Here is a 20803-nt window from a genome sequence, read left to right as displayed (position 1 = left end):
CTCCCAACAGCAACCCCCTGCTTCCGTACCCACGAGCAGGGCTACACGAGACCATCAGCTGTCCATCAGGGGACAGGCAGACCTGTCACCCCGTGGGATAACACACATCCCAACACTGGCCTGGGAGGATCTGGCACTTGTTATTTCACAGTCAGGGCTGGGAGGTAGAAGAAGGTCCTCAATTTGAGCAGTTTCTTCACAGCCCTGATCACTAAAGATCCTTTAAAATGAAAGCTTTGACCCTACAGAGCGGAGCTGTGGGCTTGTGATGAGTTCAGCTGGCACCAAATGTGGGACACTGGCATGAAGAGCCTCAAGGGCTGGAATTTGTGTCTATAGCATGTGGATATGTGTGTGATTGTCAGAAGCAGAGCCAGGCCAAGAACCAGCACTCCTGAAAAGCCCCATCTGTTTGTCTCAGCTCCTTCCCACAGCAGCTTGGTCGTTATCGGTGGCAAATGTCCAGAGTCACTTGTCACGCACAAAGCTGCCAAAAATCCTTGAAACACAATGGCCCCCTGTACCAGACAACCATAAAACAGTTCCAAAGAGAGCCTGATAAAGACATATATACCTATAATAGCCCAGATATGGGCAGGTATTTCCTATGTGCTTTAATGAACTGAGCAGCCCGTGAGATGCTGCAATCAGATATTCCTGCCCTTTTCTGTTGTGGCAACTTGCGAGCGTGTTTGATGGCGAGGGGAAGGGGAACAAAGCAGGTGGCTAATGGGCTGTTTTCTGTTTCAGTGGAGCATGACAGAGAGTTTCACCATCAGCGCTGCCACTACCGAGAGTTCAGGTTTGATCTCTCCCGAATCCCGGAGGGGGAGGCGGTGACGGCGGCAGAGTTCAGGATTTACAAGGATTACATCCGCGAGCGCTTCGACAACGAAACCTTCCAGATCAGCATCTACCAGGTCCTGCAGGAGCACCCGGGAAGGTGAGCGACCCACAGAGGGACCCTGGTGAAAGCACAAGCACAGTTTGTTCCTCCAGGGAGTCACATCCAGTGCTTTTAGAAGTCTTGGTGCCATCAGCAGGAGCGGCTGGGTTTGATATCAGGGCTGTGCAGGGGATCCCAGCCAATGCTGCTGCAGCAGCCACACAGCTCCTGTGTGTGGTGACACGGGGACAGGTGCCCTGTGAGCCTCCCCGTGCCCCAGGGAGCACCCCCAGCACTCCTGCTCTGGCCTCTGGGAGCACTCAGTGGCTTGGCTGCGTGCTAGTGCAGGAAAACTATCATAAACCAGGAATATTTCAAGATTTCTGGAACTATTCCCCCCTTCCTCCTGCCTCCGATGGATCCTGAGGTGGCAAACCCAAATGCTTCCTTTGGAACTGTAGCTTAATTACTAGCCCTTATTATCATAGGCATCCGAGCTCCCTAATTAACAAAGACAGACAACACCATGCTTTTTATATTGACTGATTGTGTTGCATGTGCACAACTACAAGATGAGCTATTAAATCCCTTCCAAGCAATTATTAATGTATGCCAAGCTCCCTGACAAATCCTCCAGGGAACTTGAATAAGAGCATATGTTCAATTTTCTCATCTGGTTTTAGTTCCAATTAATCAGCAGTCCCAAACCACTTATCAAAGGCACTTAGTTTCACTTGCACATACTTCTTTCACGTACAAGTCCTACCAAAAGTGAGATTGCATTTATTTATGCGAAAAGTATTTACAGTCACATTCTAGTCAGAAGTTACTCTTTAGGACTACTAAATATGGGCTAATAATACTACAGTTCTAATTTAGGTTTATGAAAAGAGAAACACTAGGGATTTAAAAAGTGAAAAGTCCAAAAGGGTAAGAAAAAAAAATATAATCAGGACTCTGGCTTTATAGTTTTATAAGAGCTAATAAAAATGCAAAAAAATTGAAATATGTCAGGAAACCTTGTCAACTTTTTTTAATGGTGAGGATTTCTACTGGTTTTGCTGGATGGTAAAAATGTTTAACCACTGGTGTGTTTTCTTCCACATCTGAAATTCTGATTTTATAGCTTAAAACTTGCAGATCTCCTGGCATTCCTAATGATGCAATTATTTGCAGTGTTTGGGGACTGTGTTAAAATTAATCTATTTTTATCAAACAGTAATAGTTCAAACTATGCATTTTAACCAGGTCTTCTTTAAATGGCAAGGCAACAAGCCAGAACTGTGCACAGGACCCCTTACATATCCTGCTTGCCATAAACATTTCAGTTTATTCTCTTGTTCCAGAGGCAGCAGCCTCCCTTTGATGTATTTCTTGAATAGATTGTTTAGGTAGAAGCCTGCAGGGATGACTTTCCACTCTTGGGAAGAGCAGAAACTGTAGATGTGTTGGCAGAGGAAGAGGCACCAAGCTGTGTGCCAGGGCACTGGGGAATTGCCAGAAACCTGGAGTAAATGACCTTCCTCATCAGGTGCCAGGGAAGTTCTCCCTCAGGTCCTGATGAGTGAGGTGCCCACTAGGAATCTTACTGACAGAGTCAGAATGAGATCTGATATCTTAATTTTACACTGGTGCATCCACAGGTTTGTTACAACTTTGTTTAGAGAGCGTGGCAAGGTGCTACTGGAGAGAGTTCTGTGTGGAGCAGCAAAAGCTTCTGCAAACTGTCTCCTCCACTAATTCCTATTCTTAAAGGAAAAAAAATGTATGCAAAGGGCAGGCATATACATGAACCACTGTCTGGAAGAGGTGAGGAATCTTGCTAATTATACAGATGTTCCAGCCACAAGATTAGGTGCAATTTTACTGCATCATATTCACCACAGGAACACTATTTTTAATGAGTGTTCATGCATATCCTCCTTTTGCATACATTTTGGCACAGACTATGGCGAGTTTTGAACAGTTTGTCCTGAAAAAATATTACTGTTGGTTTGGATTGACCCAAGGTAAAAATATTGTCACTAACATTTGTAAAAATATTTGCTCTTTTTCTGCATTTTTCCACTGACATTTTCCACCCGGCTCTGTCACAGCCCAGTCATCCAAGTCAGTGTGTCATTGGGCAAGTGGAGAAAGAAAACAAACTCTCTCCAGTGTTGATCAAAAACCACCCGTTCACTTTGATGCTTCCTTGGCTGTTTGTCTCATCCTGAGCCGCTGGAAAGTCAGCCCCATCTGACGTTGTTAGCAACAAGAGCAAAACAAAGCCAAACCCTCCCCCCCACGCAGGCAGGGAAACCTCTGCTGCCTTTGGGTTTCCTTCTCCCAGGGCTCTTCTGCTGACACAAGAGCACTGTGGGGATTGCCTTTGGAGACCTGAAACACCAGGGATTCTCCAGGCTGGTGCTGCTCCTGTGCAGTGCCTGAGGCGCAGCAGCTCCTGCCAGGCTCCCGGGGCAGCTCAGCATCATCTCCCGCACAGCAGAGAGCAGGACAACGTCCAGAGCCCCAGAACAGCACAGGGCGAGCTGGAAAGCCCAGGCTGAGGGTGACTGGGGAGATTTTCCTCTGTGAGGAGGCCAGGGGATATGCTGAAGGCAGGATTTGCAGTTAAACCACAGATGAGCCTCCAGTTTGGAGGGGGTGATGGTGCCCTCGGTTCACATGAACCAGAGGTATGAGCAGTTCAGCAGTTAATGACTTCACGAGTTCAGACAGGTTGGAGATATCTAACCTCCAACATCTCTTGTGTGCACTTCATTCTCAGTGAAAAATACAGGCTTAGGTGTTTCCAGAGCAACAGCTGCACCCCCACAGACTCTTCCTGAAATCCTGCCCCTCAACAGCACAAATGTTTGCAGGGTAGAAGCTCTCCCCCATCCACCCGCTCAACCTAACAATCCTGGCAGTAAAAATGGGAGCCCAGCCCTGTCCTTTGCAGCAGAGGAGATGCCACTTGGACTTTAACCACTAGAAATTATATCTCTGTCAGACTGAAGATATTGTTACAGGTCTTTGTAGGAAATCAGGCTAAATGATCAAATATCCTGACTTACCATTGCAAGGCAAGCTCTTCAAACTGGCAACATCTCCTTGATGAAAAGGCATGCACAGCATTCTTTAGGCACAGGGCATCAGTTATTCACTTTAGGCAAACAAGTACATTCATGAACAAAAATGTCCCAAATATCATAAACATGAAAACAGTTGACGTTTTAACTGGTATAACATGTCTAAAAGCTTTCAAGTGCATAGCTCAAAGTCCAGTGACTCATGTCCAACTTCTGTTTGGGCTTCGTGGCTCGCTCACCCGAGAGCATGGGAAGGTGTTTTACAGAGCCAGTGAGTGGCTTGAGAAAGGTGAGAGCAGCAGGGCATCCAGTCCCTGTTTGTGGTGATGAACCCTTCTCAGTGGGGGCTGAAGGTGGCCTTTGGGGAGCCAGGTGCTGCTCAAGTCTCCTCCCTCCTGGAAAAAGGAAGGAGAGCAAAGCAGATCCCAGTGCTCAGTCAGGGCACCACCCTCAGTTTATTAACCTGAAGCTGCAGAAAAAATGCAGACTGTAGAGCTGCCCTAAACCTCAGAGCTGGATCCTGCTTTTCTGTCTGCACCTTTCGACGCTGAAATACCTCATCCCAGAGTTGCATCTCCTATTTCGTTGGATCCAGCACTTGCACTGCAGAGTGAATCCCAATCCCTTTGAAGTCAATGGGAGTTTTGTTACTGGAGAGAATAAAACCAGGTACTTGACCAGCCTTTGGTAATTGAAATGTAGTTGTTACACGTTCACTTTGTGGCCATTATGGATTTCACAGGCTTCAAAGGCAGTGATTTGAATGCTCATGTTACCAGCCCTACAGAAAAATCAGATCTTGCAGGATGCATTCCTGGGTCTGACTTGCAGCTGGAACGCTTTAGCTTGAGCTTCAAACTACACCACTGCTGCACCAGATCAAACCTGAGCCCCTCTCCAGACCCCTTTCTGCTGTTCATTGGAGTCTGGTTCCATGTTGTGGGTTGAAACATGTAATTCTAGTACCTAAGAAAGGCTAAGGCCCACCCAACCCATAAAGCAGATGTGCCTTCTTTTTGGAGCTTTTTTAAGTACCAGTGTGATTGTTCTGGGGATGGTGCAGCACAGCAGTTTGACTTAATGATGTGCCCCAGCACTATGACAGTATCTGCAAATACTGACAAATATTTTGATTATAGTTTTTTGATGACTTATCTGCAAGTCAGTTGATAACTACATTCATCTCTCAGCAAGTAGCAAGGGAACTTCAGCCTGGAAATCCTGCAGTTCTCCAAGAACAGAGCTGTATCTGGTTTTCTCCTTCAGACCATTCCTAAAAGCCACTGCAAAACCTCTGACAAATCTTGAACTTAGCAAGGCACAACCCTTCACAGGCACTTGAGGAGCTGCAGGAGGCATTTTGCACACCCCAGTGGGTCCTTGCTGGGGTAAGTGATGGGCTAATGAACAGCCCTTCAGTGCTGAACAGAAGCAGCTGTATAGAAAGTGTCAGAGACGTGTGTATAACCTCATTTCTCTCAGCACTGTTTGTACAAGAGGCTTCATGTTTAGGAAACATGTTGCATCTCACTAACAAACTCCCATTGCCACTTTTAATCAGCCTTTGAGACCTAGATCTTATCCTTCTCCAACACTGTAGGAAAGGCAGCATGGCTACTAGAAGCACTAGAAGAATCTGCTGAAATTTTAAAGTGAATTTAATTTTTCCCTAGATTCAACAGAATTTACACAGATCTGTCTCACTACCAGCACACCCAGTTTTCAGACCAGTCCTTGGAAAACACCTCCACCAAAATGTATTCCTGCTCTGGACATCCATTCACCTGGCAGAGCCCCTGGGCTATGTTTGGTTGGTGGCTCCTGCCCGGGGCCATGGGGAGGGCTTTTGTCAGTGGGGAGGGCTTTTGTCAGTGGGGAGAGCTTTTATCAGTGGGGAGAGCTTTTGTCAGTGGGGAGGGAGAGGGATCCCAGGCACAGGGAAGGGAAGGTGTGGGAGGAGGGCTGCATCAGGTCTGTGTAAAGAGGGTGTTGCAAACGTGCCAGGGAGAGGCCCAGGGAGATCCTGGGGCCCTCTCAAAGTAGGAAAGTCTGAAAAATATTTTCCTAAGCTTGTCTTTGGACAGCTGCAGCTGACTTTAAGCAATGACACCAAGCAAACTGGAATCTGGATATGGGCAGGTTTTTAATCCAAACAGATGTCTTCTAACCCCACATCTCCTCTCACCCTCCCAGGATGCACTTTTTGCCTTCTCCTCCCTCCACCTGCTCAAACCTGGACATGAATAACCTCCTTCCCTCCATGCCAGCTCTGTCCTTGGGCTGCCTGCTGGAAAACTTGCACGGTGCCTGTGACCCAAACAGCCGCTCTAGGGTTAGAATATGAGTCAGGAGGAGAGGATTGTGCTCCTGGCTTAGACGCTGTGGTTTACATGCTGAATCAATGAGAATTCAACATATCCATGCCTCAAGTGTTTCCTACTTTAAAACAGAAGCAGGAGGGTTAACCCACATTTGTAAAGCCATTCAAAGGCTGTTGCAAGGTGTAACTGTATGGTTACTGATAGGCTGGTAATTCCTGCAGGTAGCAGGGAGGGGTCAGGGCAGCACAAGAACCAGGTGGGCTCTTTGGGCTGGGGGATTACCTGAAGCAGGCAGGGGACAGCAGCGCTGCTGCCAGGACAGGGCCAGGAGAGCCGGGGCTCTGGGGCTGCTCCCAGCACAGGGTGCTTGCTGGTCACAGAAATCACCTTGTCTCGCAGTGTAATGGAAATTGCCAAGAGTCACCTTCACTGCTGCTGCCTGTCCTTTTTCCCTATTTTTATCCCACTTGAAAGTGCTCATTAGTGTTTACTACCGCTTGTCAACCAGCAGCTTGAAATAACAGGGCTGACGAGGGGGATGGGGACAGTGAGTGAAGAAAACAGACATAAAAGCGGGGACTGTTTGGCAAGAGGACTGTCCTAAAATAGTGTAGACCTTACAACATTATAGTCTATAAATGCAGAGTTTCATCTCCTGTTCTCTTGCTAATGAAATAGAGAGATATGATAGAATTTCTAGCTCTCATGTTTTCACTGAATCTTTCTCTCTCTTGTCCATGTTCTCCTTGTGCCCCAGCTCACCAAGGCAGGCAATTAGGGCAGGTGCTGCACTTCTCATTTTTGCATATGTTTCTAGTGTTTATGGCTTCAAACCAAACTGCATCCTAGAGACTGAAAAAGTTCCCCAGCAAAAGGCAAAGAAGCCATACATACTATTTTCATGAAGCTTCATGGTTGTTAATCCTTTCTCTTATTTTAGAATTGCTGTGTTGCAACATGGTAACTCCCTTACAATTTCCTTTCAGGATACTCTTCCCTGCCTTTTCTGTACTTGTGTTCTCTTATTTCTGTGCTCATCCCCACAGTCCTCACTTCTTCCAGCCCTTTTCTCTTTCACTAAACATTTGCGATCCCTTTCCTTACCGCCATCAGCCCTTTGGCAGCTCAGCCCTTCCACCTCCATAGCTCCAGCTGCTTCCCAGACACGATCTCACATGCATCCTGCCCAGCCACCCTCACGCTGCAGTTCTTGTTACTCACCCCTGAGCCCAGAAAACAAGTTCACTGAGGAAGTCTCACAGACCACACAGCAGTTATATGACCTGTACACAAATTTTTGGGAGTTCTTTCTAACGGGAGGTGACTCTCCTGTCTGGCATCCAGGGCCAGACACTACCAAAGACATTAGCAGGCAAATGTCAACCTCCTGTCGTCATCTCAGGCTCCACTGCGAGCCTGATACTTGAGAAAACCAAGCAGAAAGCCCCAAATTTTATCATTGCTAAAAGCTCTGACACTCCCGCTGATGTCAGTTCTTTGAACGCTGAGCCATTTTGATGTGGTCTCGACAAAACATACTTGTGGTCTGGATCCAGACTTCGTAATTTATGTAACTCTAATCTAGACATTAACATTTCCATGTCCCAGCTTAATTTTTTGTAAAAGGAGGATCATGTGCCTTTCCTATCTCTTGCTCTGGTAAAAGGCTCAGTACAGTTTCTTGCATGAACTGAAGTCCTGAAATGAAGGGGCTGAATGCAGGGCCAAGGAACCAAAGGGGTTTTTTGCCTCCTCGTTGCAGTGCCATCATTCACATTGCTCCAAGAACACCCTCTGTGAGTACAGAGTTGGTAGGTGAGGCACAAGAGTGAGATGTGCACTAGAAACCTTTTCTCTTTGTGCTCAGATCTTTATCTCACAGCTGAAACCCAAACCAGCCACTTTAGTTAGACTAAACCAGCACTATCTTCTGTGACAAGTCATTAGATGGGAGCCCTCAGAGCAAATGTTGTTTAAGTCTTAGCAGAATAACATTTCTTTGCTGTGTTTACTATGTCTTGTCCAACAAGGATATCTCAAGGGCTGGCTGTCTATTAGCTGGTGATTTAGTGCTGTTTGCCCTGTCTTTGGAGAGCAGGACATTCTACTTAAAGGAGGTTGTTCTTTTTGAAAAGAACAAGAGGTTTCTTTTCACTGGAACAGGAGCCACAATCTCAGGAGCCTCTGCTTGCAACACCAGTGAGGTTTTGCATCCCCTCCCTGGCCACTGCTGGTGGGCCAGGGCGGAAAATGCTAATCCAGGAGCGCTTGGACTCCTCCAAAGAGCATCTGACATGGGGCTTTTTTGGGGTCCAAATGTTCCAAGTGTGTGTGGGAAGGACATTTCCCTTTAGTGGGTCCCTTTGATCTCTCTCACTTCGGGCTTCCCCTCCAGGCCTATTGTTTGCACATTGCTGTAACTACAGGAAAACAAACGCATTATACAATTTCCCAGACTGACTCACCCTGGTACTTGATGCCTCATGTTGTCTGGTTACCCCGATTGCATCATGTCAGCATGGGAAGCTTAAAGGCTGGTTTTTCTGAGTAATAATACTGCAGTTGAGCAGTAGCTAAAATAAAAAAAAATTACCATTATTGCTACTATCATCAACCTGCAAACTACAAGGGGGGAAAAACCAAGCAAGCCAAGTCCCTGTTAACTAAACCTTGTGTGAATCATGAGTTCCAGTCAGGGGCCATGCTTAAATAATGTAGTACGTGAGAATGAAAACCCTCTACTCCTGGAAACTTGGCCTCAGCCACTGGAACAGGCCAATCCATGCAACTCCCTCATCCCTGGCTCCTCTGGGATGTGTTTGGTTCAGTGTGTTGTAAACAGGGAAGGGTGGGAGGTGTCCTGCGCTGTGGGAACAGGGCCATTGCTTCTGGGTGGGGATGAAACCCCAGGAAATTTGTCCCCTGGTTAGAGTTCAAGCATCTTGCATTCCTGTAACTAATGTGAGAGGGGTTATCCGTCCTCTTTAACTTCAGCTTTCCTGGGAGCACTCGGCAAAGCTGACTGAGCTCCCAGCACCTGCATTGAGCCTCTGCACTGCTGCACCACAGCCCCTTCCTGAGTCACCCACTTTGGCTTCCAAACAGCCACTGAAACACTCCCACAGGATCCCCTCTGCCTCAGCAAGGAAGTGGTGCAGCAAGTCCTGATGTAGGGCTTCTTCCACAAACCAGAACTTTGCTGAAAAGCAAGCACTGCTTGCACCCTGAGCAGCACCAGCTGCGTATTCAGCCATGGGGTATCCAAAGCTATCCTGCTTTAGGGAGGAAACAGAGAATCCTCCTCTTGCACACCCTGGGATGTGTGCTCACGCGCTCTGCAGGAACTCATTTCACAAATTTAATTTCATGTAAGGCAGCACAGAGTTAGAGGTGGGTGCTGACATCCCTTAGCTCACGGAGGAAAGCCATCATCTCTTACACACAAAGGTTGAAAGGAAGGCTAAATAGTAAAAGCATTGCAAAAACCCTTCCTGTTCTGTGTGGGACAAAAGCTTCTAATTTCTTGGTATCTCACAGAGAAAAGAATCATTCAAAGCTATGAGTCAAAAGCCTTTGTGCCAACAGCTCTCCTCAGATTCAGTTCCGATCACTTGATGTTTCGTTCCAACAAGAGGCACTGTGTAAGCTAAGCTAAATATATATATTTGCACTGACAAATCCATAGTGACAAAGTTCATAAGACCTCCTTTAAAGCTTTGAGGATGTGATTAAAGGGTTTTTCAAGGATAGTTCTTCATTCAGAAGGATATAATTACAGTTGAACAAGTTATCATGTTTGTTCACTGTAGGTACAAAAGCAGCTCTTACAGGACTTGTCCAGACACTTCCACCATGTGTCTTTGTTCTTCTTTTAAAGTAATTTTTTATAAAAGAACTGCAACAGTATAAATTTTTTAAAATCAGAGTTTTATCTCCTTCTTTTCTGATAAGAGAAGATTCCTTCCTCTACAGAACCTGTGTTTTCTCAAAATTTAATTCTTCAGAAATTTGCCAGGAAACATCTTGTAAATCTGAAATAATTTCACCTTTTTCAAAAGGATAGAATCCTCTCTATTTAGGATCTTTTTCATTTTCTGATATTATTTCTTCAGCTCGAGTAACCCAGCAGCAGCCTTTAAAAAAAAAAACCCCAAGGAATGAATTGGAAAAAGATTGTGACCCACAATAGTGCAGACCATGACTGTGCAGAGGGTGATTGCCTCAATCAGTTACCTGTAACCTCAGATGAGCAAATTAAAAAAAACCTATTACATATGTTAATATATGCACACCAGTGTTCCAGCTGGCTTGCACCAACGCTACAATTACGCATAAAAGTCAGGAAATTATGTATGGAAAGGCTAATGAGCACCACTGTCTGCCCAATTACCAGGTTTGCATATGCAAACAGTAATTCTGCAGATCTGTGCCTGGCAAGCGTTTTTTGAAGGTGCATCAGGAGCTCAAGGTTAACTGTAACAGCAAAGTAACCCCAAACCACCTCAACTCTGCTTCAACCCATCCTCCTTTTTGTGAAGAGAAGAGAAGCTTCATCTGGGGGTGAGTAGAGGGGAGCACACACCAGCCCAGCTCCACCCGTCGCTGAAAGCCCAACCCCGTGCGCTGCCTAAAGGATGCCTATGGGTGCCTGTGGAGACTCCAGTGGAAATCCTGGCTAATTGGGAATTCTGCTTCTTTGTTTCAGGGATTCAGATTTGTTCCTGCTCGACTCCAGAACGATCTGGGCTGCAGAGGAAGGGTGGCTGGTGTTCGACATAACCGCGACCAGTAACCACTGGGTGGTGAATCCCCAGCACAACCTGGGCCTGCAGCTCTCCGTGGAAGGGATTGATGGTGAGTGTCACACACCAGCAGCAACCAGGGAGTCTCTGTTTCAGGTACATGAGTCTCAGCCAGGGGAAACCCTAAGCATTCAGCGCTCTTTCCTTCGAATAGGATTTCTTAAGCAAGTTTTTCCATACATAATTTTGCCTAAGAAAACAGCCCATAGACATATAGGATGTTAAGGATGTACTCAGATGCTGTAGCAGGCTGGTGAGCTGCCTGCAGTCATTCCAGTATTAGCTGAGCACACATCCCCATCAATTAGTGTATACACTGCTGGCTAATCTGCAGATAATACAATCCAGTCAAGAAAAGAAGAATAAACTTTGCTGTGTGCAAAAAGGCACAGCTGAGTGATGTAGGGGGCTGCTGTCCATTGGCACAGAAGTCCTTTCCAATTCAGAAAACAGCCAGGAACCACTTGAACTTCCTTTGTGTCAGTAAAAATGGTTGATAAAGTCATACCTGGTCTGGACTCTACAGTCTGCAGTGTATGGTACAAACCTGTGAGGTTTGGGAATGGGTGGGAAGAGCTGGCTCTGAAACATGTCCAGAAAGGAATCAGGCAGGGAGTTTTTCTAATCAGACCTTAGCTAAAAAGTCATGCTTCTTTGTCTCAAAATTAGGACTCCCAATGCTCACTTGGAGATTTGTGCAAATATCCTGGATTTTCTGGGGGTTCCCAGGACCTGGGACCATCTAGAACTGCCTGACTGCCCCACAGGAGTAGTTTAAGCAAAAACCACCTCAAAACTACTATAAATATTCTGAATGTAGTTATCTAAGGATATGCTTTCATTCTCCAGATATGCATCTGTGATATCACTTGCTCTTGGTTTTCATGCAACACTTGCAGATTTCCAGTAAGCAGCATTTTGCATAAAGACTCTGCAAAGAGGTTTTAGAACAGGCAACCTAGAGAGCCATTTACATGAAAAGGTGATTTAACTCATGTGAGACTGCACAGAGAGGTGCACAGGGTTTGTTTTAACCTGCCCTTTCTGAGGGATCAGTGAATGCAGAAACCCAAACACAGATGCAAGGAAGCAGCTTCACCGTGGAAGTTACTAGTGCCCACCCCAAAACCAGACATCTTTTGCCATCTTTGGACAAAGATTCAAATTCAACCTGATTTGCAAGTTAATCTTAACTCTTAAAGGACAGCCAAGACTAGTTTAACCCCTTTTCTTACACTTGTCCTTGTTTTTAGTTTCCGGTTTGCCTCCTAAATGAAACACCTGGGAGCACAGGATTTGTGTCCCTGATCATGGCACATTTGTTCAACTGTGGTTCAAATACAAAAACACCATCGAGACCCAGCCCAGAGTCCACAGAAAAGTGCTAGCTGGAAGTAGGCTGAGTATCTCTGAGCACTATGGATTCTACAGTCTCACACTCATACTCTTCTGCTGATGAAGCCTTATTTCTCTGTCCTCCCCCAGCCTCACCTCGTGATTTTACAGCAAGAGTCAATCTTGGTTTTGAGCATAAGTAGGAAAAGGAAGCTGATTTATAAATGTGTTACAGATTTCAGTGCAGGCTTTTCAGGATCCTACAAGCAGGGAAGTGCTGCAGCCTTGTACGCACTTAGGGTCATCCTGTCTGCTCTGCTGCAGCAATTAGAGGTGGACCCTTGCAAACACAACCAGACCTATCACAGACAGAACTTTCAAAGATATAAACAAACTCAGCTAGTCTCAGGACTGCATAAAGAAACCATATTCCTAACTTGAGTCAAATAACAGATGAGAATGCACTTATCACTGGGAATTTCTGATTTCACCCCTTTGCAAAGTAACTTGCTGCTTTCTCCAAATGGATTAACAAAATATGTTGATCAGCCTGTCATTAAAAGTTAGAAAAGCCAACTGCAGTGTTTAAAAAGTAAATACAGAGATACAGGGGCTGATTGTCTGCTTGTCTTCTGTAACCAATTTCCCTGGCAGCAGACAGTTGCACTCACATTTTTCCACCGTACACATGAATTTTTCATTTTATTTTGAATGGCAAAGACATGTCCTTCCTTGCTCCCCAAGTTTCATTTTGGATTTAGATCAACTGTGTGCACTAACAGCTGCTTTTACACTTGAACTTCATATGAAAATCATGTGCTGTAAGCACAGCAGGATTTTGATGCAGCGTTGTATGCTTGGGCAATCCTCAAGGCTTTAGGTGAAGTAAAAAACCAAAATAAATCAACCCCCAACCCTCCTTTGTATTTGCTGTTACATAATCTGTAATCATAAAGCAAATGCAGTCTACTTTTAAAAAGTCATACAAAATAAGTGAACTGAGAGCCCCTTGCCCTGCTCTTCCTGGCCAGGCTGCCTTGCAGGGCTTCTCCAAGAAAGTGTCAGCTCTCCTTTGCACATTTGATTTGTGGGTGACAAGGTGCAGCTCTGTCCTTAGCAAAAGGATCACAAAGCTGTTAACATAACTTGGACCTAGCAGCAGCACTCAGTAGCTTGGGACAGTATAATCCTGGATATCACCTCTGCATCTCACAGCAGCACCCAGACATCCCTTGACAGCAACAGGGAGAAACATTAAATTTCCCACTGCCTTGCTTTTTTTGTAAATAATTGATTTAATTCTACAGACTAACCAACTAATTGTCTTTTAGCAAAAATCAAATAATTCTAAAGCCCAAGATGAAGGACATATGGATGATAATCAAGGTTTTGTATAAAGTTATCAGGTATGGTGGTGGCAAGAAGCAGCAATAAGCAAAATGTCTCTAAACATTTGTTTCTCTCAGCTGAAGTATATCTGGAACTCTGTCAGCATTTCATACAAGGCATTTTTATTTTAAGCTAATAACCTTCCAGTGGGAATTTAATGTTCCTATGGGCTGAGTTTTATGGTTCCTTTTATAGGATCACTTCAAATTATAGGTTGGTGAACTTAAAGAAACCCCTCTAAAGAATGCAGGAAAAGTTAATGCTGAGCGGATTTGGGTAAAATAATTATATGTAGGACTATTTTACGTGACTTTTACACACAGATATGAAATGAATTTAGCTGCGGTGAGCTGCTCTTGTCAGAGGCAGCTTTACCCATTAAGTCCAGGTCCCTGTGAGTCGATGCCATGCTCAGGAGTGACCCTCCCCAGGCAGCAGCTCTTCCCTGTGTTCTCCTGGCTGCTGGCAGAGCTGCTGCAGGCTCTCTCATCAGCCTGTTGTGTTCCCAGGACAGAGCATCAACCCCAAGCTGGTGGGGCTCATCGGCAGGCACGGCCCGCAGAACAAGCAGCCCTTCACCGTCGCCTTCTTCAAAGCCACCGAGGTGCATCTGCGCAGCATCCGCTCCACGGGGGGGAAGCAGAGGAGCCAGAACCGATCCAAAACACCAAAGAACCAGGAAGCTTTCCGGGTGTCCAACATCGCAGGTACAGCACAGGCTCCGTGTTTCTGGGTGTGGGATGACATGGGAACTGCTTCTCCTACATTATCTCTTTGCTGTCACTTTGGTCCACCACCCGCTTGGGATTATTCCAAAATGCCAAGAAAAAGAATGTTTCTCAGAAGCAAAGTGAAATTGAGGGATTTCTTAATCAAAATTTTAAAAAAACCCCAAGCACCTAACCAGAAAAACTTCTTTTCTCTCGTATGAAATAAATTCTCTTTTTGAAATGGAAGATCGTTACAGTACAGCAATGAGCAAGTGATCAGGGGATCTGAATCCAAATGCTGTCCATTTTCAGGGCTTGTGATTTTAAGTTTAGCCCCTAAATAGTGTAGTAGTCCCAAAATTCTTGCACAGAAGAAGAAAACCCATTCATTCTCAGGATAACCACGGCTATTCTGAGGGGAGCTGTGCTTCCTAATTTGGAAGAAAACTCCATCAGGCATTTGAAATAGAAATGTGGCTTAATTATGTGATACCTCAGAGTAATGGGCCCTTGGTGATGGTCCCAGCATCAGGGCTGGCTCTGCTGAGGCAGCAGCAAATTCCAGCTGCTTCTGGGAGTGTCTCACTGAGTGGAAGGGGAGGTTGTGAGAGGCAGAAGGAGAAGAAAAACAGAGCTTCCAATCATATTTCTATAGAATCATTAAGGTTGGAAAAGACCTCCAAGATCATCAAGTCCAACATTTGACCAATTCCCACCTTTTCAACCAGCCCAGAGCACTGAGTGCCATGACCAGTTGTTTCTGAAACACTTATAGGGATGGGGACTCCACCACATCCCTGGCAGCCCCTTCCAATGCCTGACCACCCTTTCAGTGAAGAAATTCTTCCTGAGCCATTCCTCTACTTAGGTCTTCAGCTCAGGCTACATGGCCAGGATAGACACAACATCAAAACTGCACTGATTCTCCTTTTGTGTGTAGGCAGTAATAAAACAGATCTGCATGTTGCTATTAGGAGGTCAGAGGAAGTCCAGGGGAAAAAAAACAAAGATGAAAATACTACTTTCCCAGACCTTTTTCGGTTTTGCACAAAAAAGCCAGAAGTGCATTTCATCAATGAACCCAGCCACTGTTATATGACCAAAACAGCTAAAAAACCCGCTGTAAGTGCACCAGATGAGCAGTGGTGCCTCACTCCCTGCTGAGGGCTGTGGGTGCTGGGGCAGCCCAGCCTCATGGCCACCTTTGTCCCCTGACAGAGAACAGCAGCAGTGACCAGCGCCAGGCCTGCAAGAAACACGAGCTCTACGTCAGCTTCAGGGACCTGGGGTGGCAGGTAAGGGCTGGGCGTGACCGGGCTGTGACAGGGATGCCTTGGCTTCTCACTTATCTGCAGCAGGGAGATCAAGCCACTAACTGGATTTTTTATCTTCAATCCTGAGAGGAAAAATATTGTCCACTGCCTTTAGCATGCTTAAGTGCTTCTGCTAAGTTGGATGTACAAATATTTAGTGTGAGACTGGCTGGAAGCTCAACACACTCAGGTCCTTTTGAGGAGCTGTGGCCCTGCAGGTCCTCTGGCAGTGCTGAAGGCACACACAACTCTCCATTTTCATCTGCCCATTCTTTCAGACCTGGTTAAAGACATTTTCCTTTCTGAAAGCTTGTGTCTGCACTGTGTTTCTGGATGAAGTGATCCTTGTGGACAGCCAGGAGGACACTGCTGAATGGATAAACAGCCAAACCCAAATGTTCAGCTACTCTGTGGACACATTTGCAATGTGGGGTGTGTCCCTCCAGGAAGAGCAGGCACTTTGGAGGCCTGTAAGAGAGCTTTAGAAAGGCCAGGGGGGCAGATTTTTATTTTGCAGGCCACTGTAACTGTGCATGGATGTGTGAATGGATAGATTTATGTGCTGGTTGGCTTTTTGTTTCACTGCATTTCTTTCTCCACAATCTAATGGCTTCAATTTAATCAGGACTGGATCATTGCTCCGGAGGGCTACGCTGCCTATTACTGTGAAGGAGAATGTGCTTTCCCCTTGAATTCCTACATGAATGCTACAAACCATGCCATTGTACAGACACTGGTAGGTGCAGCCTGTCTCCTGACCTGGGGTAACATCTGACAGGTGCTACTCAGAAATAAATTTACACACAGAAGGGTCCCCTAGCTAACAAGGGAGGGAAGGTCTGCCTTAGCTCATGAAGTGCCTGCAGCATCTGGCTCCACATGTCTGGCTGAGTGGCCTGAATCAGTAGCTGGCCAGAAATGACCCTGCCTTTGCTGCAGACATTGGCAGGCTCTCTCTGGTTTGCAAGGGCCCTGTGATAGTGTAATGGGGGTTTAGTCCCGCTGCATGGGAAGGAAGGAACAGGACATGAGCCCCACTATCAGCATCTCTCCTGGGAAAACTCTGTAAGGATCCACTCTGTGCTGCCACCAAAAGTGGATTTGGGGTCAGGCTGAGGAAGGGGTCTGTGTATCCCGAAGTTACACAGCTCAGCTGCTGTCTGAGGGAGGGTATGGGACAGGCAGAAGGTTGCCCAGGAAAGAAGAATATGGGGGAGGAGAGGGGAAAAGTAAATCTTAACGTGCCTTTACTTTCATTCCCCAGGTTCACTTTATAAACCCAGAGACTGTGCCGAAACCCTGCTGTGCTCCTACACAACTCAATGCCATCTCAGTGCTCTATTTTGATGACAGCTCCAATGTTATCTTAAAAAAATACAGGAACATGGTGGTACGAGCATGTGGCTGCCACTAGATTTGTAGGAAAGAGAAAGACGAAAGAAAAAGAAGTTATTTGTAAAGAGTGAGTTTGTATGGCTGTGTGGGGGAGGGGGAAAGGTTGGTGCTCCAGCCATGGGTTTAAAAAAAATCCCAAACGATTTTAGGACCAGGCCTCTGGAAGTTCAGACAATGGAACAGTTTCTGAATCTAAAGAGACATTTGAACACATTTTGTTTTAGTTTATTACAGACAATGAGCTTGTAAACTGAAACAAGCCAGAGAAACCGTTTAAAACCAAATCTGCTTACAAAATTGGCTCCTACAGTACATACTTTTGCAAACGAGTCTTTCTGGAGATTGCAAACTCACCAGTGTTGATTGTGAGTAAAACAGTAATAATCTATCCAAGGTGAGACTGTGCTGTGACTAATAAGTGTGTGTAGTTCCTGTAACACGGTTTGCAATAAAATAAGTGAACAAAATATACCTGGAGTGAACAGGTATTTTGTTAGAGAATCATTGCTTCCACCCCTCTGCTTCAATTTCATAAGCAAAACGAAGGATGAATTACATGCAACTTCCAGTTTCAAACTACAGCAGCAAAAGCTGGATGTGGATTGACACAAATTCAAAGGACAGATTAGGCTAAGAAAAAAAATCAAGTGGCAAGCAAAAGACTGAAGAAAAGTTCTTCAAAGAGCAAGAATTTTGGGGTGTACTTTTTTCTATCAACAAGGAAGGAAATTTCCTCTTGCAGCCAGGAAGTATTTGAATTTGCATTGAACTTGAAACAGGAAAGCAGCAAAATGCTGAGAAGCAGGGATTAAACCTAATGTTTAGCTGGGGTATCCTAAGCAGCTACAGAGCTGGAACTAAAGATCCTGCTGCTGTGTGGAAAATGTCCACCGACTTCCCTGAGGGAACAAGTTCCAACACCTTCCTGAGAACACGGAGGCTCAAGCACAGAAGGTGCTGTGAGCTGGGATGTACACCCAGCACCACACAGACTGGGAACCAGCTAGGAAACCTTCCTTCCTGGGGTCAGTGCTTCTGATAAACCTCCTGCTCTGTTGGCTTCACCTCAAAAAAACCCCAAAACAATCCCTTTCAAGGGCCACCAAGAAGCTGGAACAAGAAGCAAGAAAATGTCCCCTCAAGGCTTTTATTTTTCCTTCTTTTAAAGTCACAGGTTACACAAACATCACACTTAAGTAATTAAGGCTCAATTAAAGTTGTTGCAAAGAAGAATGCAGAGTTGCAGTAACCAATCATAAACAAATCCCCCACTTTGGCACGCATCAAAGTAGGATTGGCTTAAATTCCACCACGGAGATAAAAAGAAAATAATGCCCAGTAAAACACCATGTCCAGCACACCCAGCTCTAAATCTCCAAACTCCAAAAAGCTAAACCTCCAACAGATGGGTCCAGGACATCGCCAATCCCTGGAGAAGGGTCTCTGCTCAGTGAGGAGATGGGGCGATGCAGCCACAGTGGGGTCTTGGCTCCATGTCTTGCCTTAAAGGAGGGTTCAGAGAAAGAAGATAAATGAAATTCTGGACTTCACTCACTACTCTTCTCCCTTTAAGTCACAGATCAAATCCAGACCAGATGCCTCACTTTAAAAAGAATAAGCAAAGGAAGAAAAAAACCCCAACTGTCTATGAAATAAATCGGAAACTTGTTTCTGATGGCCTAATTCTCATCTCATTTAAGTAAATTGGTGTTTTCCCAGCAGTTTTCTCAGTAGCAGGATTAGGCTGATGGGAAAGGGGAAGTCCATCCACAACATTGGTAGGTTTTGGATGGAGGCCTTGGTGAGCAGCTGCCACGTTGCCAGATGTGCCTGGCATCCCACCCAGGCCACTCCAACATCTGCAGGAGCGGCCTGGCTGCAGCAGGCACACTCCACAGGCAGGGCTCCCGCAAACTCTCCACGGGGAGACTTTGGGCAAACACAGCCAGCCACATGGCAGGACAACAGCTGAAGCCAAAAGTCCACCTCTCACAGGGCCTGCAGCCAGCACCATCCACCATCAGCAGCCAAAACTGCCCTCAGTGCACCCCTGGTTTAGAGTGAGGAACTGAAATCACACAGATGGGAAACATCTTTTGACATTGTATACATATATACAGCAGTGCTTCTGTAAACCTCCTAAAGGAAGTGAAGGTGCTGCCTAGAAAGTTAAAAGCTAATCATGCCTGAACTTCCACTATTTAGTAGTCAAGGATTAGTTTTCTCTTGCGGGTGTTTCAGTGTTGGTGGTCGCTGCGTTGGTGTATTGCATTTTTACCTTGGGCCACGGTATCTTGCTGTATAGGACTCATATATTAAATATTATGTGGGGATTGTTTCTGTTTTGGTTTTTTGTTGTTGTTTTTAAGCATAATAACAGGATTTCTGTTGCTAGGCTCAACATCAGCTTCACTGTTTGTACATTTTTATGTAAATAGTTGTCACAAGCGGAAGAAGAATTATTTATTTCCATCTCTGAATTCCTTTTCAATCACATGCAGGAAAAATGATTCTCGGTTCCTAAACACATTTGTTTCCTTATTTAAGAAGATATTTATTAACAGTTGGCAAAAATGCGTACACATTTCTGGTTCTTTTCATAGAGCAGTTGTCAGAAGCCTTTTTGTACAAACTAGTAAAATAAATCATTGCAACTTTACAAAAGACGTCCCGACGACATTGTGTATCTGTGTGGTTATTCTCCTTTTATTCAAAGAACCTTTTTGGCTGGGCAACGTTTCGTCTTGAGCCTCTGTTTTTGTGCAGCTCAATCTCTATGTACGGGCAAAACTGTCACATGTCACTTTTGGTGCAGCTCCTTTGGTCCAAATACAACAGGGAGGGAAGAATAGCAAAAATATGGATGTGTTTTGCAGTCAGTGCTGCAAACATCCATGATTGAATTATAGTGCAGCTGTCAGCAGCTGTTTGAAAGAAGCAGGGGGTAAATTAGTTCTGTTTACTGCTAACATAGTTCAGAGATTTAGTCATCCCAATAAAATTATAGAGGCACAAGAAAGGAAGAAAGAAACTCCAAAGAAACATCAGCCAAGAAGCTGACATTTTCTAATTTAGATTGTTTTAGCATATTTGAGAGATGCTGCTGGCATGAGGTTTCCTACTGTGGATACCACACTGCATTGCTATGGAGGCAGCTGAAAAAAATAATGGTCTAAATCCCTCTATTAACTGAGCATATCTTCAGGGCATAACAGCAATTTTGGTGTTCTTGTTTACTTTGAACAGTGAGCAGAGTTTTGCCAGTTTACATACATATATTTGCTGGGCCAGAGGATTAAGTCATCAGCAGTTGGGAGTTAATCTGCCATCTTCCACGAGCAATTACAAATTCATAATTAAATTTGCTTCATGCACTGCTCTGAGAGTCCAGCAAAGCATCCGTGGAAAGACCTTTATTGATGTAAAGTGATACCTACTCAGCTTCTGTAGGCCTGGACTAATTTTAGAAGGAGGATTCTCTGGTATTTCTCATTATGGTCCCAATTCTCTGCGTTTTGGTGAAGAGAGGGGTGGTGCCAGCAAGAGGAGAAAGAATAAAATAAATATTTTTGCTTTGC

General features: G+C 45.2%; 2 protein-coding genes across 3 annotated transcripts in view; one reads left to right on the top strand and one right to left on the bottom strand.

The window, feature by feature from the left end:
- The window catches only part of SPO11 (SPO11 initiator of meiotic double stranded breaks), a 217561-nt gene that overhangs the window by 60821 nt on the left and 135937 nt on the right, over positions 1 to 20803 (bottom strand). The gene's annotated exons all lie outside the window — the stretch shown is intronic.
- BMP7 (bone morphogenetic protein 7) lies at positions 681 to 19899 on the top strand. The gene is made up of 6 exons (XM_042045421.1): positions 681 to 943; positions 10987 to 11135; positions 14317 to 14514; positions 15736 to 15812; positions 16456 to 16566; positions 17095 to 19899. The coding sequence occupies exons 1-6, from the start codon at positions 696 to 698 to the stop codon at positions 17242 to 17244; spliced, it is 933 nt and encodes a 310-aa protein (XP_041901355.1). The 5' UTR covers positions 681 to 695; the 3' UTR covers positions 17245 to 19899.

The sequence above is a fragment of the Corvus kubaryi genome, unplaced genomic scaffold (assembly GCF_017639235.1).
Source record: "Corvus kubaryi isolate FWS band 111438036 unplaced genomic scaffold, C.kubaryi_AGA036_p1.0 134, whole genome shotgun sequence".
Lineage (NCBI taxonomy): Eukaryota > Metazoa > Chordata > Aves > Passeriformes > Corvidae > Corvus > Corvus kubaryi.
Note: the sequence above shows the minus strand (reverse complement) of the source record. Positions and strands in the feature narration are given on the sequence as shown.

Bases quoted from the DNA above. Each gene is read 5' to 3' on its own strand.
- BMP7 (XM_042045421.1), top strand. From the start codon at position 696: ATGGCGAGGGGAAGGGGAACAAAGCAGGTGGCTAATGGGCTGTTTTCT. The intron at 11,136-14,316 runs GTGAGTGTCACA...TTGTGTTCCCAG, and splicing joins CTCCGTGGAAGGGATTGATG to GACAGAGCATCAACCCCAAG. The intron at 15,813-16,455 runs GTAAGGGCTGGG...CAATTTAATCAG, and splicing joins TCAGGGACCTGGGGTGGCAG to GACTGGATCATTGCTCCGGA.